Consider the following 23,824-nt stretch of genomic DNA (forward strand, 5'->3'; position numbering starts at 1 on the left):
CCGGCTCTGGTGCCCCAAGCCGGGGAGGGGGCGAGGGGGGATGTTTTGACATCTCGTCAAAGGAAGGAACTTGATGCTTCGAAAGTGCTTTTCACAGCCGCCTGTGTCCGCTCCAGAGCTGATTTATAAACAGAATCTGTGCTCGCTCAACTCCCTCCCCCGTCAGCCCGGGGCGTGGGGGGGGGCGGGGGGGGATGGAGGAGGGGGCAGGAGGGAGCTGCGGCGCTGGAGGCGCGGAAGCGGCTGTGCCTGGCAGGACTGGGTTTATTTATTGCCTCTGGCCCAGAGCCGGGGCGGCCCCGGGCCTGTACAAGTTCCCTCCGGCCGAGCCCTTCCCCTCCTTCCCCACCCCCAATGCCGTCTCCCCGAAGCCCCGCACCAGACTCCGGCGGAGCCCGCCGGTGGTTTGGGGGTGTAGGCGGAGAGGTGGTTAGAGCACCCCGAAGGCCCGCGTCCAGCTCCATTCCCAATCCACCCCTCCACCCCTGGGTAAAGAGGGTGGAGGTCGCCACCTCTGCCCTAGGGGAAGAAAGAGGCTGGAGCTGTCTATCTTAAACTCCTCAGGAGATCAGCGATTCTGAAATCCCTTCCTCCAGGGGCTATCCTTTCTCCCCAGGGAGTCCTCTATCCTCAGCTCCAGACCACCTCTTATTCCAAGGCTCCAGTAGTCCTTCCCTTTAGAATAAATTAAGGAATCTCCAGCTGCCACTCGATTCCAGGGAGAGGGCCAAGAAAGGTTTGAGAGATCATGTGGCCCAGGAAGGGCCACAGCCCTCAGCCAGGGGATGAGCACAGGGCTGGGTCCAGATCTGTCACAATGCCCAGGCCTCACACCTACAGAGTCCGGATGGCCACGGGGTAGAGCAGGGACATGTGCTCGGCCCCCTTAATGGGCAGCTTGCGGCTGGCGTAGTGGTGCACGATTTCAGGGACGCTGCTGAAGGGCGGGCTGTTCTGGCCCAGCACATACTTGTGTTCCTTGGTCCGGGACAGCTTCATGTGCATGAAGCCCTGACTGCTCCTGGGAAGAGGAGGGGAGACCCTGGTGAGTGGGGCCCTCTCCGGTCATCGTTACCACCCCACCACCCGCTGCAAACATGGTTGTTCCAAGCCAGCTGAGAGTGGAGGCAACTAGGGAAGGTGGAGGTCAGTCCAGCAAGCAGGGAGGGGATGTAGGGGATTTTGTAAGTAGGCAGCAGTAGGTACTGGCTTTGTGGTGAGGGCACTGGGTGTGCCAAGAATATGCAGGTGGAAACAAGCTATCAGCACCACCCCCCAACCCAGGGATCCAGTCGCTCCTGCCTCAGCCTATGCACCTCCCCCAGCCTATGTGACCAGGGCCAGTTTACCCTCCCCCTCCTTGAGCTGTGGGGGAGGACATCTGTGTGGGGGGAGCTCTTGGTGCCTCGTGAACACAGACACCCTTGGCAGGACAGTGGGTGGACACATGCGACAACCAACCAGGCGAATCTTGGTTGGGGCTCTCTTGCAGAGACTAGGGGAGAGAGGGAGCTGGACATCACCCCCAAATCTGGGAATACTCAGCTGCCTTGTCCTGGGGACAGCCCTTCACCCTCCTGCTAACTGGGCCTTGGGCCAATCCCCCAGCTCATCTATCCAGCTCTTCTGCCTGGGATGACATCATCTGTGAGGCTGCAGCTCCATCCCCTCCCTCAGAGAGGACATACTCCACTGCCTCTCCCATCTCCCCACCACAATCCAGGAAATCAGCATCAGTGCCCAGCTCTGCCCACAAGACAAGGACCCTGCTGCTCAGAGCTCTGGCCAGCTCCCAGCAAGAACGTTTGTTCAAACTACCACAGGCCTCATCGGCCAGGCCCCAGGTCTGAAACTCCAAACAGGCAATGGGGAAACCATGCTTGGGAGAGCCCTGAAGCCCGAGTACTTGTTTCTGCTGGTCAGAGCTTACCTGGGGACAAGAGCCGGGCTCAGAAGCTGGTGTGGGAGGTAGGACTGGGGAGGGGGCTGCCTCCTCGTGAGGTTTGCCACCCTTGAGAGGTGAGGCTGGCAAACCCCCTCACTTGCTTCCCCTGTCTGTATACAAAGAGGGCTCTGACTGGTCCCATTTCACTAGGGCCACAAGTGAGAAAGCACAGAGCGTGGGGAGACTAAAGAGGAAAGGGATGGGAGGAAAAAAACAGGCCCTTAACACCATCCTTCCCTCCCCCGCCCGCAGGGTACAGTTCCCTAAAGCCTGGGCATGTGTGTCAGGGTGTGGGACCATCCTTCATCTGCAGGGCTGAGATAACGGCTGAAGTTGACAGTGACCACGCAGGCCCTGGGGAAAAGAGCAAAGGGCCTGAGGAACACATACAGCCCCTGGGGCAGTAGAGAGGGGAGGCAGTGAGTGGTTGCCCTTCCCTGTCTGCCCTATGCCAAAATCCAGACCCAAGGCTATGGGCATCAGGGTAGGCCCTGTGCTTCCGCAGTTTGGGGACAGCTCCTCCCCACAGTCCACTTGACAGAATCCCCTCTCCTGAAAACTGTACATTGTATCTTCTCCTTCAGGGACAGATCTGGCCAAGAAGGGCAACAAGTGGCCAGAGAACTGAGTTGGCAGCTGAGCGCTCAGCCTCCACACCTGGATAACTGACCTCCTGGGACGAAGTCCCAAGGGTCCATTAAGACACAGCAGAGCCCTTGCCTGACCCTCAGGGAACTGAGGTGGGACTAGCTGGGCAGCAGGGCTAGGGCTGGCATGGCTTTTGGAGGAAGCTGTTTAATTACCAGTGAAAGCCCTTCCATTACAGAGAGAAGAGAAACCATAATTGTATTTCAGAGAAGCCATTTATATGTAAACGAGGCCCTGGCAGACAGATGCTGGCAGGGCCTGATCAGCCTGGGCTGGAGCGGTGTCCAGGCCGGCCTCCCCCTTTCACTCCTCAGGATAAGGCAGGGCCCAGGCTCTGCTCTGCTCTGCTCGTGTCTCTTCTTGCCTTGGACCATACCAGACTTGATGGGGGGTGGAGCTGTGTAATGGAACAGTGTGATTCTTGGAGTTGGCCTGAGCTGGGTTCAGATCCTGCTCTGGGCACTTTATTAGCTGGTGGCCTTGAGCAAGTCACATACCTCTTTAAATCGATTTTCTTTCTATAAAGAGATTGATCTTGCAGGACGGTAGCTGGTTTGGAGATGGTATGTATGCTGCTTGGCACATAGTAGATGCTCTATGAATCTTAACTATAATTTTTAAAGCAATACACATTCTGAAGTTATGTACATCAAATTTTTGACAAATGAATTTTTCCTAAATGCTCCTTTGATGTTATAATTTGCAGACTCCCCCAGTATAAGAGGTGGAAGAAACCTAAGAGGTATCCATTGACATATTTTGCAAAGGTAGAAACCGAGGTCCAGAGAGGTTAAGTGATTTGGCTAAGGTCACACAGCTAGTTTTTTTTTTTTGCGGTACATGGGCCTCTCACTGTTGTGGCCTCTCCCGTTGCGGAGCACAGGCTCCGGACGCGCAGGCTCAGTGGCCATGGCTCACGGGCCTAGCCGCTCCGCGGCATGTGGGATCTTCCCGGAGCGGGGCACGAACCCGTGTCCCCTGCATCAGCAGGCGGACTCTCAACCACTGTGCCACCAGGGAAGCCCCACACAGCTAGTTTTACTAAAACCAAGAATGAAATTCAGGTTATCTGACTATAGTCTAGCATTTTTTCCATTATCTTGCAGTGAAGTTGAATAATTATCCTCCAGTGTATCTAATACTCCCAAATTTCCATATATTGGATATGTCTGAAGTGGGGGTGTACCTGTACTCTAATGCCCCCTAGAAGATGTGACAGGAAGTGGTACAGATGCCCCAGTAATGATGGGGCATGTGAATGGACACAGCACTCTGACAGGCTGCTATGTGGGATGCAGGTTCTACCAGGCAGAGCTCCTAGGTACTGAGGAGAGGACTAGCCATCCTGCCAGTAGAACCTGGGAGGCTGATGCTGGTCTCTGTATCTGTGCCCAGAGTGGAAGGCTAAGGAGGAGGAGGAGGAGCCCTGCCTCCCCTGCCTCTTCCAGGACCCTTTAAAGCCCAGTTGTCAGCCGCTAGCACCCAGACCTTCTGCCCTCTTCTTCAGAGTGAACAAGAACAGCTTTGTGTCCACTGCTCCATCCTCCTCCCAGCACCCAGCCTCCATCTCACCCTGTTGAGTCCCACAGGCAAAGTTCCTATCTCCTTGCCTGTACTTGTAGAACATCTTGGGCTTCTGTTAATAATGATGATAGTGATAATTCATTAAGCACTTGGCACTATGCTAAGTGCTTATTTCATTTAATCCTTCCCTGTAAGTCAGATATGATTATTCCCCCATTTTATAAGGAAACTGAGGCCCAGAGAGGTTAAGGGGGCCCCAGGCCACAGAGCTAGAAAGTGACAGAACCCTTCTAAGCTGCACTCTATAGCTTGACTGCTTCCCCCAATGGACTCTGCGCTCCCTGGGAGCCGGGGCTGAGCCTCAGACCTCTCCAGATGCCCAGGGCTTGGCACAGAGTCGGCACATGTTCACAGGGGATGAAGTTCTCCCCAGCCTGGCTGGGCATGGGAGAGATACTGGCGGCTCCTCCTGTCCTGCTGGTTATCCTCCCACCGATTCCCCTTGGAGTCATCCTGACAGGCTCACTCTGCCTGAAGCCACCAGCCAGCAGGCCCCACTCACTTGAGGGACAGGGAGAAGTCGTTCTTGCTGGTCTCACTGTTGCGCACCAGGTAGCTGGCCTCTTTGCACAGCCGGAGCAGGTTCTCGGCATCTGTTCGACTGATGGCCCCGTGGTACCAGCTGAGGACAAGAGAGAGGAAGGGGGGGCATCTCTGCTGGGTCCCTCACTGTCCAGGCCCACCCATTCTGGGTGTCCCCTGCAGGCAAGCCGGTGCCAGGAGGGGAAGGGAGGGGTGAGTCCCCAGCTGGACACAGACACTCACACCTGGTTTTCCAGAGGCAGTGCTGGGTCTGTCCACTCCCCCAGGGGGCTGCTGGGCTCCACGCTTAGGGACTTGGCTGACTTGGGGTTCCCTGCAGAGAGTCGGGGAGGGAGCCGCCCCTTCTCCTCCCGGCCAGGTGACAGGCAGCTCTTCTCAGATCCTTCAAACTGGGCTGTGGGGGACATACCAGTCATAGACTCTGAGGACCCTAGAGATAGAGCCCTATAGACTAGCCAGTGCTCCATCCCCATTTCCAGCCAAAAGGGGGCAAAGGAATGCTCTGGAAGGGTGGGGCGTGCTCATGAGCCTGACCAGCTCTAGGGACAGTATCCTAGGTCCATCCCTGGGTGGGGCGGGGGCGGGCTCAGCTCTCCTGTGCCACAGGGCCTCCCAGTACCCACACCATGGCAGGAGAGGGAAGACAGCAACATGAGAAACCACTTAAGCTCCTCCCTCTGGAGGAGCTGACTGCCTTCCCTTATTCCATCCCCCTCAGGGTGGCTTCAGTGCTGATAATATTGTTTCTTTCTCCTCCTCAAGAGTTCATTACCGTTCTCCAAATCACCCTGCCAAGCCGTTCTGTAGAAATGACTTATCGATCTGAGAACAATTATCTGACTCCCCTTGGTGCCATCCTGACAGGCTAATCCTGCCCAAAGCCGCCAGCCAGCCCGCCCCTCCCCCGCTCCCAAGGTCGCGGCCCACAGGCTCCCCTCCCCCACCCACAGAAGCCCAGCAGAGGCAGCTCTGGCCTCCCAGACTGGGACAGGCATGACCGCTGAGCCTGCCCAGGGAGGGCTGAAGCCAGTGAGCCAAATGGGCACGAGCACACATGCACAGATGACAGAGACCCTCCTTCAGCCTGTATTTACAAAATACCCACTCACACCCACGCACAAATGTACAAACAGGTGCTCATGCAGGTGTGCGTATGCACAGATGCAAGCACATCCCTGGCTGCGCATTCTGGGTAAAACTGAAAGTAGATGAAGTGTTGAGTGTCTTTTTTCTCCGCCTAGCACTTTCAAGCCCTCATTGTCCTTCCAGTCACCAGATACAAAGATCAAACCTTTCCTTTAACTTCCTGTGCTAGCATCACCCCTGCCTCAGGCGTTATTTGCACTGCTGAGGGATCTGGTCAGGCAGAGCTCTGCCCAAAAGACTGAATTTAGAATAATGGATTTTTATGGCATGGGGGGGAAAGATATTTGGAAGGGGCCTCCCTCAGGAGATACCTTCCCCACCCCTTTAGGGGAGGGAGGAACGTGTACTTTGTCCCTTCCATCTTCCTCCAGGGCGAGAGGGATTCCTCCTGGGTTCTCTGAACTCTGCCCCACCTCTCTGCTTCTCCAACCCAATCCACAGGGCCTGAGGGCTGAGAGGACACATCACCCTGGCCAGAAGCCCCCAAAGGACCCACCGCTGCCATCCTCCAGGCTGGACTCAGGGAGGGGTGAGGCTGGACCGGAGATGTCCCTGTCCCCGTCGGGAAGGGAGGGGCTGCTGTCCAGCTGTCCCACCGGTGGAGGCCAAGGTAGGTCTTTGATGACCTTAATGTCAACTGGAGCCAGTAGCAGCAGGGAGAAGAGAGACAGACAGGGACAGAGACAGAGAGAGGCAGAGATTGAGACACCATAACCCAGAGCCAGGACACAGGACAGCCTAGAAAGGAGGAGGGTCAGAGCAGAGGCAGGGGCAGCTTCTGAGGGAAGAACAGGACTCTCAGAGGACTGGGCGGAGCCACACTGACCGCACCATGGCAGGTGGGAGGCTCCAGGAGCAAACAGCCAGACACAGGGTCTTGCTCTGCCAGCCCCACAGGTCCCCTTTATTTGACCTCTCACAAGCCTCCAGGGCCCAAAGGGCCCAGGAAGGGAGGGAAAAGCATGACCAGGAGCTGCCCGTACTCCCCAGCATCATACCTGGACACCCACACAGCATCCTGGCACGCCCCACCTTGCCTCCCTTCCCCCTTTCGCCTGCAGCCTGGGAACTCATGGGCAGCGAGACCGAGACAGCCCAGCCTCAGGCTGTCAGGAAAACTCAGAAGCCAGAGCAGATGTTTTATTGAAATTTACCCACCACACCCTCAATCCTGAGCCTTGACAATTAGGAGAGCCATGCCACTGGCGGCTGCAGGACTGCTAACAGGTTTCCTAATGAGGAGCATAGATTTTCCCATTAAGCAACTCAAACAGTATTGATTCTCCAAGGAGACTTCGGGAGATAAACGGCCCATCCTCAATGGTGCACGCTTTACGGGAAACAAATTAGGAACCTGTGGTTTCCCAGTCTGGCTGCCGGGGTGGGGAGGACAGAGTGGAGAGCCGGGTCCAGCTCCAGGATGAGCTCCTTGCCCAAGGAGGGCTGAGGAAGACATGGGAGTAGGAATGAGGTCTAACGGCACTGAAGTCCTTTATGTTCTCACTGAACAAGGCTCTTGTACCAGGCTCTTGTATCACCCACTCAGGCCCTCTCTATGTTGGACTCCGGGCCTGGGATGGACACTGGGGTGCTTGGTACAGGAGAAACCTGATGATTTCTCCCTCTCCCCACTGGTTCCTGCTCCTGAGAAATACCCTTGGGGCTAGGCTATACACACAGTGGGTTTTCACTGTCCGGAGTGTCAGTGCTTTCCTTTGTTACGTGTACGTATTTAACATATGCCACAAGTTTTATCATTTTGTTTGGAATTTCTTTATTTTTAAGTATACACCGCCTCCCAAAAGATGGAAGTGGCTCAAGCCTCTTGGCCTCTGAGAGGTGGTGATGCAGGGAGTCATCCCCGACCCTGCACACAGTTCTGTGTCCACACCGCCCAGCTCACCACTCTCCATGGTGCAACTCAACTGCACTTCCCTTGAGCCCAGCTCCTGCCCCCCACCCCCACCCCCACCCCAAGTCCACTCCTCCCATCCCCCTGAGCCTGGAAAGCTGCTCAGAGGCCTCAGCAGACCTGCCCTCTCCACCCAGGACTCACCTGCAAAGGCTTTGGAAATCCGCTCCTTCTTCCACTCCCAGGGCTGGTCATACTCCTCAGGGGGCCTCTCATCATCCTCTGGCAGGCGGGACTCCCGGGGCCAGGAGGCCCCCTCACCTTCCGGGGTGGCCCCCTCCTCCTCCTCTGGCTCATAGGGCGTGTCATACAGAGGCAAGGGCTGAGCTGCTGTTTCCTTGGAGCCCCGGATCTCTGCCAGGGCAAGGCAGGAGGGAAGGTGTGAGCAGTCCTGGCTGCCTGGCTCAGCGCCCCCAGTAGCACTCCCCAGCTACAAGCCTTCAGAGGAGATGCTGGCTGTGGGGGGAGCCCAGTGACCACACATCTGGGGTCCCTCACCCTCAGAACACCTCTAGGGTTCCAAAAGCATGGGACCCAACAGAGGCAGGGGCAGAGAAGCACCAGAGTGAAAGACAGAAAAAAGATCCTGCAATGGCCAACAAGGGCTGGGGAGCTGAGGCTTACACATTTAGGAAACTGAGGCAGGGTCCATCTCCATCTCCTTGCTACTCAGATCCATTTATTTCCTTGTGTCCCAAGTTATGTCATTTTGCAATCAGAAAATCCTTCTTTGTTGCTCAGGTACTGCTGACCACCCCCTCCTTGAAACTGTCCCCTTTGGACAAGTCATTTTCATGGACTGTCCTCCTCTCCCATCACCCCCGTTTGGTCTCTTTCCCTGGATCCTCTCTTGGTCTCTGTCCGCCAGGGCCAAATCTTATTCATCTCTCCCTGCTCTCACTCTCCAGTCTCATGGCACCCTTTGCATCTATATGTTTCCAACTGCCATAAAAATGTTTCACTTTGATGTTTCAAACTCACTGCTTTCCCCCAAAATTCTTCTAGTCTGTTCTGTGATCCTCTTTTGGGGATCACTGACCCAGTGAAAATCTGATAAAAGCTATGGAGCTACTCCCCAGAAAAATGTGCGAATTTTCACATACAATTCCACGACACTCATGGACCTCCTGGGGGTCTACACCCTTCTCATCTAAATACACTAGCCGCCCTCTCACTTTCTCCATTTCTGTCTACTACACTGCTCTCCTTGGTCCTGGCCCTCCTTCATTCTCTGAATCCCATGTGTTCAGTGCCAATACCTGATGACTCTCCCCCTCAACTCTCCACGTCTAGATTACTGCTAGGGTGAACCTCCAATCTACAGGCTCATGTTTCAGGGGCTCCATGGAATGACACTCCCTACTGCTCTCTGCTCCCTCACCCACCTCTCCCAGGGAGGGAGAACAGCTTATCTGATTGGCCAGTGGAAGCTTCCTTTCTTTCCCAGATTTGCCTACTTGCAGAGAGAGAACATTCTGGTTCTTTCTCCTCCTGCCTCCGTGCAGGGGCCTATAGCTGTCCTGAGTTGCCCAAGCCTGAGTAGGCAAGTTTAATTCTGTGGTGAAGTATTCTTAGCTATGTCGTTCTGGTGACATAGCTAAGTAATGTTCTCCAGTCAACTTTATCAGTAATAAAGCTGGCATTGCTATCTCCATCTGTTTCCTTAATCCTATTCCTCAGTTATTTCCAAGCTCAGAGGGGCAGAAAGGGGTGTTAATTATTGGTCCCTTAAAGCCTCAACAATTTCCACGATAGCCTACTAACTCATCTTTCTTATTTTTTAATTAATTAATTTATTTATTGGCTGAGTTGGGTCTATGTACGCGAGCTTTCTCTAGTTGCGGCGAGTGGTGGCTACTCTTCGTTGCAGTGTGCGGGCTTCTCATTGCAGTGGCTTCTCTTGTTGCAGAGCACAGGCTCTAGGTGCGTGGGCTTCAGTAGTTGTGGCTCACGGGCTCTAGAGCGCAGGCTCAGTAGTTGTGGTGCGCGGGCTTAGTTGCTCCGCAGCATGTGGATCTTCCCAGACGAGGGCTTGAACCTGTGTCCCCTGAATTGGCAGGCGGATTCTTAACCACTGCGCCACCAGGGAAGCCCCCTAACTCATCTTTCTGATGCCCAGTTCTTCTAGTGTGTTCTGTACACCAAAGCCTCAGTAATCCTCTAAAAATGCCACATTCATCCTGTTCCTTTCTTGCTCAAGAATCCATAATGGCTCCCTTCCCATGTTTGGAGCAAGTCCAAATGCCTCATTTGAGCCTTCAAGACCTGCACTACCCCCTCTTGGCCTCTCTCATTTTAGCTCTCCTGTATGCCCAGCACTAAGATTATTTGCCCCTGAACAAACCTTCCTCTCATCCTTCCCTGGGGCCTTGGCTTACACTGATTCACCCCTGTCCTCCTCTCTGATCACCCACATTGTTCCCTTTCCCTGGATGCTTTCTTGACCTCTGTTCCCCAGGGCCAGGTCTCATTCACTTCTCCCTGCCCTCACTCCTTGAACTACTTGCTCAATCTCATGTGCATTGCATCTGCATTTCTAGTCATGTGTTTCCAATTGCCATAGATGTTTGCTTCGAGGTCCGATCATTTCAGACCCATCACCTTCCCTAAAGCTAGTGATTCTCTTCTTGGGATCAATGACCCCCAGCCCACACCACTAGCTTGTCATTCGTGACTATCCCAAATGCTTCTGTTGTCTGCCCTTTGGTTGTATGGCCTTCTCTAGCACCTCACGTCTCAGGCACCACAAGTCCCAGCTTCTTCTCCAAAATGACTATCTTGAAGACAATGGCCACCCTCCCCAAAGACCCAGCAAAGGCTTTCTCCATATTTTCTAGGGACCAAGGAATCAGTCCTTAGACTTGTGGGTCCCAGAGCCTGTTCTGCAGATACTCAAGCCTCAGGGAGCAACCCCCAACCCCACCCCCACCCCAAACTCCATCACTCACCGGCCATCATCTTTTGGGCCTCATAGGGCTCCATGTAACCGTCATTCTCGGGGACCTTCTCTGGGGCTCCTGAAGCTCCTATTGGGCCTTCACCAGTCTCCTGAACATCAAACGGATCCGCATAGTCTTCTAGAATTGCTAGCTTTGGGAAGAGAGTGAGGGGAGCAAGCTTCAGACGTCTGAGAGACAGCTCTGCTTCTCCCCAGGATGCTCTGTCCATGGGAGCAAGAGTCCTGGGCAGGCTGCCCAGGAGCTTGGATGGGGAGAAGCTCTGGCTGTTCCTTTGCAGGGGTCCCCACTAGGCTGCCAACAGAATGGTACATCTTTCTTTTCTGTTAATTTTGTGCCTCTGGCCCATTCCCTAGGCTAAATGGACAGGATGAGGCTCTGGGCTTTAAGGCCTGCCTCATTCAGGGTCCAGGCAGGACCAGAGCCTATACCAGGTGGCCTAACAGAGGGAATTAATTCAGAGACCTGGTTATAAAGGTGCTGGAGTTCAAAGAATAAGCAGGGAACAGTAGGCAACTGGGGGATTAGCTTGGTCCATGCCTAGCATTGCATTCCCAGATGCTAAACAAATAAGTATTTGCTGACCTTCAAGGAAGATACTGAGTTTATGCCACATTTCACTGGTTTATCCTCACAACATCCTTCACAATGTCATGTGGGAATTATTATCCCCATTTTAAGGAAATGGAGGCTCAGGGCAGGTAGGGAACAACACGCCCAAGTCCATTCCACATAAGTGGAGAAACCAGGATTGGAACCTGTGCCCTTTGTGCAAAATCATGCTGCCAGCCTGCTACCACTGGGCATCTTGGCTGTCCTGGGAGAGAGACCACCTTAGGATAGCCCTGAGAAAGCCAGGGTTTGGGCTCTGCTGAAATCCCCCAGGCTCTTGGAGGACAGGGACAGGAAAGGTATGGTCTTGGCCCTCCTCATCCCAGGCTGCAAGCCGCACACCCTGCAGAGGAGCTTAAGGTGCTCGGGGTGGGGCACAGCTGAGGACAAGAAAGCCTTTCTCCAAGCTGGGCACAGGCTTGGGGGGACCTGCTGAGGCAGAGACAGAGCACAGCCCGCTGCACGCTAACTGCACCTTGGGGCAGGAGAACACTGCACACCCGGTTGCCAGGCGTTGACAAGAGGTAGCTCTGGGGCCTGCGGCATAGGGAAGGGGCCACTCCTGCCTTTCCCCTATTCTCGGTCTAGGCTTTGGTTCTGGTCCAGATCAGGACCAGTTGGGAGACAGTTGGGCAGGGAGGCTGTGGGGATGACCACCTGTCCTGGGTTACAGGACCTGGGACCCCTACCAAGGCGGAAATGGAGAAAGAAAACTTCCCACCTCAGAGCCCCCTTCTGCATGTTCCTTGAACCCCCACTGGCCCCTCTAGGGGTCTCAAGAGTGTCCCAACAGCTCCTACCATCTCATGCATCGGTTCTTCAGCTCCTACTCGTTTCACCTTGTTCCAGTCAAGACCCCCAGCTCCTTTACCTCCCTCGAATCTCTGCCTGCTTCTGAGAAGACCACCATCTCAGATCATCCCATCACCTCCACCAGAGCATCCACTGGCCTGGGGCTCCTTGTCACTTCTGTCCCTCCAGCTCCAGTAAGCACCTGGTTCACAGTGGGCACTAGAAAAATGTTACTGCTAGATCACTGCCTATTTCCCATTACAGCGCCCCCCACCCCCCGCTCTGCGAGTCCCCCTTCCTGCAGGAAGTGCAGAAAAGGAATCCACTCCTACCCCGAGCTGCTTCACCCCAGGCCAACGGGCACCCACAGTCTCACCCACCTGACCAAGGGGCTCTGGAGCCAGCCCATTGGGTACCCACCCAGGTCGGCACCCAGCCTTACACTCATAAGTGGCAGCTACTTAACAGTAACTGAATCAACAAATGTGCTATCCTTAAACCTTGCAATGGCTCTCCAGTGCCAAAAGAACAAGTCCAAAGTTAAAGGGATTTAAAGATTCCACTTTGCTCTTTGGGTTCTCTCTACCCACCCTAGGTTACTTTGTTACCTGAAAGCTCTATAATCTCTTTCTTCTCTCAAAGGCTTTCCCTTTACCTGGATCAGATTATTTTTCTTTAGAAAGCCTTCCACTCTCCCTCCAGGTCTGGTTAGGGCCTCTGTGCTGGGCTATCAGCACACTGTGTAGTAAATACTTGTTTTATTATCTGTCTTCCTGCAGACTGTGAACTTCCTGAGGGCAGGAACCACGTTCATTGCTAAATTCCCAATACCTAAAAGTGCTCAGTAAATATTTGTTAAATCAGTTCATATAAAAGAGGAAGGAAGAATGGACAAAGGAAGCACTTTTCCTTGTTCATTCAGGAGAGGAGGAAGCATGAATCTGGCTGGGGAGTCAAACATGGGGTATGATCCCTGGAAGCTGCTCAATAAGTAGAAGCACCTGGCCCAAGCCCCAGGCCCCCCCCCTCCCCAACTCCACAGAGCCCCCCTTGCCTTCCCTTAGCAAGCCCAGTCAGAGCTGCAGGCAGCGCCCTTCCCACTGGAGTCCTGGGCCAGTCGTGGCAGCTCGGGGCCCATGGGCACCCAGGTGGCAGCTCTGTGGGCAGCTCAATGGCTCCTCTGTTCCATTCCTGGCTCCACACCCTGCTCCAGGAAGCCCTGGCCTCCGCCCTGGGCTGGGGCGCCTAGAGAAGCCACCCACGGGGCCGGGTCGGGAGTAGCAGCAGAGACACCTGCTGGGAAAGACGGGCACCCGACCTGGACATAGAGGACGTGTCAGAGACCAGACCTGCTTTCCCAGTGGCTTCTAGGTCACGTGAAGAGGCAAAACTGCTCCGTGTGGGGAAGCTGCCCCTGTAGGCTTCTGACACCTTTGCTCTATCATGATTTACTTTGTTTATGGGCCCTCTACCTGACTCTGCCGTGCTCACTGTTGTATACGGCATCCATCACAGGGCCTGGCACACAGTAGGTGCTCAGTGCGCATTTACTGGATGCTCGAAAGGCCTCCTTCTACCCAGACTCCATCTTCTGGAGTGACACAGACTCTCAGATCCCCATTCATCCTAACTCTGACCTGACCGACCAGTAGGGGCTGTAGGAGCAGCCTGTCAGGAGAATCCACATTTGATAGGGATCAAAGCCTTTGGCTCAAGGGCAGAAGGAAGGAACTGGCAGGGAAGGCACCTAAAGCCAGGGCTGATATTTAGGCACATCCTCTGGTACGCTGTTGAAATGCTGAAATACTTCCAAACTAGTAGGTAAGTAGCTCTGCCCAGAGGGCCCCATGGCTCCCTCCACTCCTGCAGGAGGGTGGCAGGGTGCCTCCAGGACCCTGGTCTTGCACCTGTTCAATGGGGCAGTGCTCCTCCCAAAGCAGCTGTCAGGCCTTGCCTCTCCTTCCTGCCCAGGCCTCTCCTGAGGTAGCTGGCAGGCCCACCATCTGGTTGAACCCTCCACTCTGCAGCTGGGCCCTGCTACGAGTTTCTGACCCCACCTGTGGGGCTTTTGAGGCCAGGGGAGCAAAGGAGACACATGTCACGGGATTTGGGCTCTGCAAAGTACCCGAAGTCTACCACTGTCCCTTTTCTCCATTTCTTTAGTTTATATTTAATGTCTGGAAGCCTCTGGTTTTTTAATCTGTAGAATGGGGATGGTATTAGCACCTACCTCATAGGACTGGGTAGAGGACAATGAATGTAAAAAGTCCTTGGCCCAGAGGCTGGCAAGGAGGAGTCAGTGCTCAATAAATGTTTGCCGTGATGATAATCTCTTTTATTCAGGCATTAAGACCCCAGATTTCAGGTGCTTGTCCAGGGTGCACAGCTTGCAGTAGCAGAGACAAGAAAGACAGAGACCCAGGTCTCTTTTTTTTTTTTTGACCCAGGTCTCTTGAGTCTCATTGCCTTGCCACAGATTTTCTAGAAAAACTGGGAAATGTAGCATCTTCTCTCCTCTATTCGTAGATTTAAAATACACCTTAGCATGTTAAAGGCTCTGAGAAGTCCTGCAACCAAAAGACTAACTTAATTTTGTTTAATTCAGCATTTCTCCAAACTATTTAACCATGAAATCCCTTTTCCACTGAAAGTCTGTCAGTCTGGGAAATGGTGTACTATTGATATTTACCTTCCTCAAGATTGAACTTTTTGCACTTTCTGTTCCCACTTACTAGAATGCCCTTTCCAATTTTATCTGCCAGGGAAACTCCTTCACGTGAAACAAATTTGTTATTATCCTTTTCTAATAACAAAGCAATGCCATGCTTGTAAAACATTCATCACAGACATGCAATTGATGCTACCAAACCTTTTAAGACCCTTATAAGGCATGTCCGAAGCCACTTTGGGATTGGGTGGCAAGTGCTGGCCTTCAGCATTCAGGAAATGGTGAACTCAGCACAGAATGCAATCCTCATTCCTTCCTTAAGAGCCTCCTTCCCCTGGTTCATTAGCAAATGCTCAGTGGATACTTCCTCTCTCTGCAGGCCTCCTCTCAGCAGGTGCAAAGGTCCTGTGCAAAGGTCCCATACATGAGCTGGCAGCCAGTCTGGAGTCAGGCTGCCCAGCTGGGAACCTCAGCTCTCTAACTAGCTGTGAAACCTTGCAAGCGTGACTCAACATTGCTGTGCTTCAGTCTCCCTTTTCGTAATGCTGGAATAATAACTTGTCATAGACTTGTCATAGGGTTGTCATAGGGTTGTTGTTACAACAACCCTAGACTTGTCATAGGGTTGTTGTAAGGATCAACTGGTCTAATACACATCAGCTGCTTCAAATTGTACTAGATACAAGGTGGAGGCTCAGTAAATGTCCACGATTGTATTATTAAATACAAAGGACAAATTCCTGGATCCTCCAAGAGCTCACAGTGACAGACACAAAACAAGTTCCCAAAGAGTGAAGCACCTTGAGGTGCTATGAAGCCACACGGCTGAGCCCCAGGCTCTGCAAGCCCTACAGGCTCACTGTGTGCGGGGTTTGGGCCCCACCTCCACTCTCATATCATATCACACTGGTTCTCCAGGGCAACGGCAGTAGGCTGCAGGTAGCCCTCCAAGTCCCGGGCCCCAGCCAGCTGCTCCATCCAGGGTCACAGGGTCCCAGCTGTTCCTGGCTCCCAAAGGGTGGAGCACCAGGGCTGCGGTGTCACTGAGTCACTGCCCAAGCCAACAAGCTGCAGTTGTCTTCCAGAGGGAGGGAGTGCTGCAGCACGAGGGGGCAGCAGTGGATAGGGTGGACAGGCCTGCGGGCCTCAGCCCTCCTCGAAGCACCAGTGGCAGTGGCACCAACAACAGCATAGGCCACAAAGTTCAGATCCCTTGACCGGAACCCTCCTCCTTTCCTCCATCAGGGGACCCAAGGACACGTGTGAGATAAACGAACCAGACCTCTAGACTCTGCGCAAGTCATGTGAAAGAAAATTAAAGCAAAGAAGGAAACAAACTCAAAAAAGGTAAGGACTCGGTCTTCTAGGTGGTGAGTCTCTTTCAGCGCCTAGGCCAGTGTCACTTAATGATACTCAAAACACTCAATGAACACTGGCCAGGGAGGGCCCCTACCTGCCCTCCTAATCCCAGGGCAGGCATGTCTTGTTCATCTTCTGACATCCGGAATGTATCCTTCACTTTCTTCTTCCCGCCTATCTGTTCACTCGTTTCCAAACTTGGGCCCAGAGGATCCAAGTCCATGTGAAAACCATCTATGAGGTACAGTATCTATTCTTCAAAGTTCTTAATATTTCGGGCCCTGTGAACACCAGTGAGAATCTGAGAGCTGTGAGCCTTTTCCCAGAAAAATGCTCATGCCCCCAAATATGTGCACAGTATTTCTGGAGGTTCTTGAACCCTAGAAGCCCCTCTGTGAGCTAAGAACAAGAACCCTAGTTTCAATTCATACAGGGTGCCTGACTGTCTTAGTGTTCACATCACCTCTGTCTCTCTGTTTTGCTCTCTCACTCTCTCATTCTCTGTCTCTTTCTCTCACACACGTATCTTGGCATGATGGAGGCAAAGGACACACTGTGCAGATGGTCAGAGGCAACTCAAAGCTTCATCCAACCAGGGCCCCTCTCCCATCCCCATCCCCTTTTCCTAATTAGATCAGGTTTTTCCTGTTGAAGGTCTGAGAAAAGGGAGCAAAGCAAGGGAAGGCACAGCTCTCTAGCCCCTCTGCCAGAGCATAGCCTGATGGCCAGACAGGGCCCAGTACCAAGAGGGAGTCTTCCTGCAGCCAGATGGCGAGGCTCTGCCTGCCTGCTGCTCCCACACCTGCCCTGCCAGGCCTGCCCAGATGGCCACCCTTGCACCCCTGCCAACTGCAGCCGTGGGTCTCAGGGTGGGCCAGCAGCCAGAGCCCTGCATGGGGAGAAGGCTAATGGTCCTGAGCCCCCAGGCCTCTCAGGGTCCTGTCTGAGGCCTATTCTCTCCAGCCCCTACATCCACTGGGCTCATTCCCCTTCAATTTCTCTGGCTCATCACAGAAGCATTTGCACCCATTTCATCAAACCTCATGATCCAGCTCCTCTCAGAGGGTTCTGACCCACCCAGCACCAGCTGCTGGACTGCAGAAGGAGAGAAGTGAGCCAGCCCAAGGCAAAACCTGGTCCCCAGCCTCATCTCACCTCAGGAAGAGACTCAAAAGCAGCAAGCCAAGAGGACCTGCAGGGCTAAGCGGAGGGGGAACTGAGACTAAGGAGAAAGCAGCCACACAGGACAGGAACACCAGCTCAGCAGGGCCTCGGGGGCCAGGCCGGCTCACCATCCAGCAGGCACAATCCTGTGTGAGCTCTGCAGGCAGGTGCTGACCCTTGGGTTTAGGCTAAGGGGCTCAGGTACCCAGTCTGGGCTCTTCCTGAGAAGATCCAAACTCCGCTCCTGAAGAGGTGGAGCTGCTCTCTCTGAATGGTGGGAGCCCCCAGGTCAGCATCCCTGCCCTTGGGCCAGCTCAGATGGCATACTGAGTCTTTCTCACACACTCATTAAACCACAGATTGTGTGGCTCCTAGGAAATCCTGCTAGATTTCATTCCTGTCCCTGCAGCTGACAAAGGAGTCAGATACCTCTTAGCCCCCAAGGTCTGAGTAGCCCACAGATCACAGAGACGACCCAGGGAGAGGCATGGATGCCCTTGGTGAGAAGAGGCTGTGGGCTTCTGCATGGTTCTGTGGGCACAGCCCCTTCCTTGGGGTCTCTGTGGGGAAGTGTACAAGGGGAACTTTAGTTAGGGGAGTCTCTGACCCTCAGGTCACCCTAGCAATGGAGAGTCACCACTCAGGACTTATTGATAGTTATGCACCACCCCTCTTTATGCCAAACAGTGTGTCAGGCACTTGGGAGACACAATATGAGGACAAGGCCCTTGTCCTGGAGGAGCCCACGGCTTGGTGGGCAGCCTGTTAGGCCATTCCAAGACAATACAGAGAGGAGGAGGGCCAGGGACAGTTCAGGCCCACATGCCAGCAGGCAGTGGTCAGGGAGGAGGAGACTAACTGATCAATAGTAAGAACAAAGCCTAATGCTCCCTCTGCCTCACTGCCACCACCACCATCGGGGAAAATTAGGAAGAGGAGCCTAAGGACATGTGAAGAAAGCATAGGCTCCTTCTGCAGGCGAACAGTCCTGGCCCAGGATGGGTAGCCATGCCCCATGGCAGGAACTAGGGGAAAAATAATTCACATTCCTGAGGCTTCTGCTCTGACCCTGACACATCTCTCTTACCCAAGAATCAGGCAGAACAGTGGCGCACTCTCAGCTGAAAGCCTCAGCCCTGGAGCCAACAGATTCAGACAGCAACTTTGCTCTCCAATCAAAGAAAACTGTGTTCTCTGCTGAGGAGAGGGGAGTCAGCCCCAGAGCAAGCTCCCAGGGGTAAGTGAAGAGGGACAATAGAGCTAGGGCAGCCCACCAAGTCATCGTCCTAGAATTTAGGACTACAGGGACCTGGGGATGACTTTCAGCTGTCAGGGAGGGATAAGGCCGCACTGAGGTTGGGCAGGGGGTGTCTTCTCTACCAGGGGCCTTTGAGCCACAGTGGATGTTCTTGGAAACAGTGAATGCCCAGCCCGCCTCTCTACCCCAAGCCTTCAGATCCACAAAAAGCTCTAGCCACCCTCAGAGTGGACCCGGGGAGCAGGAGGCCAAGAGGAGAGGAGGTGTGGGTTCAGTTGCTTAGCCCCTTCTGGGCAACAGGTTCTGAGCACTGACTGTCCGCATACCTGGGGGGATAAGGGAAGGAGTGCAGGAGTGGGCCTGCCTGGACCTCAGTGGTTAGCATCCTTGGTGAAGAGCTGCATACTGCCTGTTCTGGCTTCCTGAGAACAACAGTCCACCCGGCTCCAGTCCCACTGGGTAAGGCAAAGGCCAGCTCTTGCCGTGTCCACAGGGAGAAACCCAGCCTTCACCTCCTTCCTGGGGCTTCAGCACCTCCAAGGATGCTTGGTCTTTTTTAACAGGAGAAGGAGTGGAGCTTGGTGCTGGCTCTGCCCTGAGGGGGAGGGGTCAGAGATCAAAGGGCAGTGAGCTGCTGCTCCCAGAGGATTGAAAGGCCATAAACTGGGGAGAAACGGGCTCAAATCCCGTTAGAAAAAAGGCTCCCCGATTAGGCTCCGGGGTCTGCGATGAGGAGAGCAGAGATTGGGAGGGGGAGGGTCACTAGTTCAGGGGCTATAATAAGGGAAAGAGGCAGAGTTTGGGGCGCACGTCCCAAATTAGAAGGTCGAGAATCTGAACAAAGGTGGATGAAGGCTCCGAGCCCCGGGGTCAGGGACTAAGATCGTGTCTGCCAGGAACCGTGACGCCAAGGGGCCCGGCCCCGGTCAGGCCACCTTTGTCCCTCTCGAAAGCCCCAGACCTCCGACCACCTCTCCTCCTTGCAGCCCCCCGACCGGCGTGGCACTCACCCTGTCGCTGCTGGCGGGTGGTCCAGAGATCCGTTCCTCGGGAGGAGGCGCTGGGGGGCCAGGGGTCTCGACCCGAATAAGGCGGTGGGGTGGCGAGCCGTGGCGCGGGGGCGGCGTGGGGCCGGGAACGGCAGGGGTGGCTAGAGCAGCGGAGCCGGACGGCCCCCCGGAGTAAGGGTCTTCAAAGTCGCGCTCCCTCTGCAGTCGGTAGGCGGCCAAGATGTCCGGGGGAGGTGCGGGGGGCGCGGCCGGGGAAGGTGCGGGGGGGCGGTAGTCCGGCTCCGGGGGCGCCGGCTTGCCCCCACCTCCGCCGCCGCCGCCCCCCCCGCGGAAGCCCAGGTGCTCCCGGAGCCACTTGGCCACTCCGCCGCTGCCGCCCCCTCCTGGGCCGGTTCCCGCACCTCCGGCGCCCCGGCGCGATCCAGCCGGGCCGCCCCCCGCGCTCCCCTGCGCCCGCGGCCCCGGGCCGGAGCCGGCAGGAGAAGCTCCGCTCAGTAACATGAGGCCAGCCAGACTGAACGTGGGGAGCTCTGTGGCCGGGCAGGGGGCGGGGCGGGGGCGGAGCTCGGCGGGGCGGCGAGAGGGGGCGGGGCTCGTCAGTAACAAGGGAGGGGCGGGGTTCCGCTACCTAAAGGAGGCGACCTCCCTCCGCCCGGCGGAGAGGAGCGGGCGGGGGCTTCCAGCCTGTGTGGACGGAGAAGTGAAGTGGCGACCCTAGGGCAGGGAATGCGACTCTTGAGGATGCACTGAGGATGAATCCTCCATGTGTCGCCACGCGCGCCCCCCTGGGGACGCACCTGTGCACGTCTGTTCCCCCTCCCCAGCTCCCACCTCGCGCGAGACGCCAAGAGGGGAGTCTTCGGACTCCGGGGTTCCTGGCCCTCCGGCGCCTTCCGCCCCTCCTTTACCCTCCCCAAGGCCTCCCAACTGGGAAATAATATCCTGGGAGGAAAAACTGGGGTGGGGTGGGGGCGAGACAGGGGCTGTTCTGTAAGATGTGTCTGGAACTACCGGCTCCGGCGTGCTGCCTTCGGGGCCCCACCTACCTCCTCCCATCCAACTGCTCTCTGTGCACATACTCGAACCCACTCCAGGTAGACATCTCACATCACAGACAATCATCTCCCTAGAGGCACCCACTTCTCCCGAGTGGTTTCCACACACGCCCTCCTCACAGGCAAACGGCCCTTGCACAAACGCCTCCCACCCGGCCCTGATGGCAGCGCAAGCATATACACAGGAATCCCTTCAAGTCCCAGGTTGCGTTGCCAATCAGCTTAGTGACAGAATAGAAACAGACAAGTCAATAAATCAAGTCTAGAAACAGTTCCAGTGTTGTCTATCATAAACCCCTTATCCTCCAGAGGCTCGGATGCTCAAGCATTTTTGTCTTAGAAATAAAACCAATTTCTCCCCAGGAATGTTGTAGCCCTGAGGCCAACGCCAACATTTGCTTTTGACTCTGATGGAAAGGTAGCAGCTTCACCTCACCAGCATCCCTCTGAGCACTACCTCAGTGTCTCCCTCACTCTTAGGCTCATATCTGTCTTGTGGGGGAGCGAAGAGCCACGTGAGGCCCCACAGGGAAGGGAGCTCAAAGCTGGAGCAGCGTAAGATGTGATGGCAAAACTGAGAATACCCTAGGATTCCCAGGGCCCCAGGTCTCAAAATATTTGTTGAGTTTCTGCTTTGTGCATATTCTTTGGTGTTACAGGACAGTGCTTTCCAAACTGCGATATGCACACGAATCTCCTGGGGAATTTGTTAAATTGAAGTTTCTGATTCTGTAGGTCTAGCTGGGATGGGGTCCCGGTGTAGTTCCAATAGGCTCCCAGGTGATACAGATGCAGCTGGCCCTCCCACCACACTTTGAGTAGCAGGACTGTAGGAGATACTGAAATATCTGATATTGTGTCTGGTTTCATGAGGTATAATAGAGAAAATAACGTGCACATCGTAAAACTGTGCAGCTTAAAAAATTGACTAACAAATCAAAGCTGGACATAGAGATAATAATTCTAGAAGAATTGTCCAGTTGATGCATATTGGAGGGTCTCCTCAATCACCAGGTGTCTGACAACAATAATTATGGGCTGTAGCCAGATCTCTGAGGATCAGTGGCAAGATACTCAGTGCCACTGATTTTCACTTGCCTTATATCTGCAAAGGGCATGATGACTGTTGTGTGAGAATTAGGGAAAATGATAGATATGAAATGATGGAAATGATGGAACAGGATTTAAAAACTGTAAAGTGCTTACCATGGTAGATGTCAAATGAAGCCACATATGTTTAAGAAATATGGAGTTAAGCTGCTGACAGCTCAGAGGAATGGAATCAATCAAGTCTACACAAAAGATAGTTAGGCTTCATGGAGGGGGTAGACCTGAGCTGGGTAGGATTTGGACAGATGAAACAAAGGAGTGAAAGATCATTCCAAGCCAGGAGGTCAGCATGAGTTGAGTGAAGGGATTGAGGTGGGAACCAGCCTACCATAAAGAAGGGGTGGGTTCATAGTGAGGAAGGGTAGGAAGTAAAGTCACATGAAGAGTGGGGAGGAGATCATAAGGGTAGAGTTTAAATGATAATTAAAAAGCTGTTAGTACCTTATGTGCACCATGAACTTACTCTTGTTTTAAACTATCTGTTAATGCACTTTCCTCCCCCACCAGAGTGTGTGCTCCTGGAATCAGGCATTGTTGAGCACCTCATGGGGCCAGGAAGCTTGCTAGGAACCAAGGATACAGAGGTGAGGCCCTCTCGGCAAGCCTCCTCTAAGACCTGGGTGGAGTTTGCCATATCCAAAGTCTTGCAGTTAAGCATTGTACCACAGACTCAGGATTCTGAAAGGGAGCCGGGGGTGTTCCCATCACTTAGTGCAGAGCCTGTCATGTGGCAGGAGCTTAACAAATGTTGACATGAATAAAGATCATTCCTCTTGTTCATATTTTTATATAGCTATAATTGTGGTATACACAATTTTATGTCCTTATTTTTTCCACTTAACATTGCATATTTTCCCCATTTTTATTATGTAAGCTTTATTTTCTTCCAATTTTTTTTCAAAATATTTCAAACCTACAGAAAAATTCAAAGAAAGTACAGTGGAAATCTGTATAGCCTTCACCTAGATTCACTACTTTTTAACATTTTGCCACATTTGTTCTATCCCCCCACACTTTTTTCCCCTTAACCATTTGATGCAAGTTTCAGGTATCATGATACTTCAGCTCTAAATACTTCAGCAGCCATTCCCTAAGAATAAGGAATTCTTGCATGGGGCCATTAGACCATTACCATAATAGTATTGTCTATTATGCAGTCTACATTAATTTTTTTCCATTTCCCCCCACATGTCATATATATATAGTTGGGGTTTTTGTTTGTTTGTTTATTTTTTGTCCTGATTCAGGATTTATCAAGGTTCCTTCCCCTGTTGCACTTGTTTGTTTCTTTAATCTCTTTAAATCTTGAACTGTTCCCCATTTTTTTCTTGCTAGTTTGTTTTTCATGACATTGATCATTCTGAAATGTCCAGGGCAGTTGTCATGTAGAATGTCGCACATTTTGGATTTTTCCATAGTTTCCTCATGATTAGATTCAGGTTAGACAGTTTTTAAAAGACCATTACATGAGGGATGTTGTGGACTTTCTAGTGTGTTACACTGGCGGGCCAGCCAGTAGTGCACATTTGTCCTTCATTGGTGATGCTAGGCTTGATCACTTGGTTAAGTTGGAGTCCATCAGATCTCTCCATTTCACAATTTCACAAAGTAAGTTGTGGTGCGATAACCTAAGACTATTAGCTCCCAACATGTTTTATCCAGTGGTTTTAGCTTCCATTGGTGATCTATGCTTACATTTGTTATTACACTGGGAATCACAAAATGATGACTCTGTCATTCTGTATTTGTGGGTTTTTAAAAATTTTTATTTATTTATTTATTTTTGGCTGTGTTGGGTCTTTGTTGCTGTGCGCGGGCTTTATCTAGTTGTGGGGAGCGGGGGCTACTCTTCCTTGTGGTGCACAGGCTTCTCATTGTGGTGGCTTCGCGGTGGCATCTCTTGTTGTGGAGCATGGGCTCTAGGCGCACAGCCTTCAGTAGTTGTGGCACACCGGCTCAGTAGTTGTGGCTCGTGGGCTCTAGAGCACGGGCTCAGTAGTTGTGGTGCACGGGCTTAGTTGCTCCGCGGCATGGGGGATCTTCCCAGACCAGGGCTCGAAC

The 23,824-nt window shown here is 53.5% G+C and overlaps 1 protein-coding gene across 4 annotated transcripts; it reads right to left on the reverse strand.

The window, feature by feature from the left end:
• Nucleotides 1–324: 324 nt before the first annotated feature.
• Nucleotides 325–20,099, reverse strand: SHF (Src homology 2 domain containing F; the record flags this gene model as incomplete). Of its 4 annotated transcripts, none has more annotated exons than XM_082648439.1 (7): nt 325–1,021; nt 4,680–4,799; nt 4,943–5,114; nt 6,363–6,503; nt 7,923–8,132; nt 10,727–10,868; nt 19,599–20,099. In XM_082648439.1, 7 exons carry the CDS (start codon nt 20,097–20,099, stop codon nt 835–837), a joined length of 1,473 nt encoding a protein of 490 aa, XP_082504565.1. In that variant the 3' UTR covers nt 325–834. The 4 variants fall into 4 exon arrangements, with proteins under 4 accessions (XP_082504565.1, XP_082504566.1, XP_082504567.1 ...); XM_082648440.1 differs by having other exon boundaries at nt 10,727–10,864; nt 19,595–20,099; XM_082648441.1 differs by lacking the exon at nt 6,363–6,503.
• Nucleotides 20,100–23,824: the final 3,725 nt, after the last annotated feature.

Source organism: Grampus griseus, assembly GCF_964374135.1.
Source record: "Grampus griseus genome assembly, chromosome: 2".
NCBI classification, from domain to species: domain Eukaryota; kingdom Metazoa; phylum Chordata; class Mammalia; order Artiodactyla; family Delphinidae; genus Grampus; species Grampus griseus.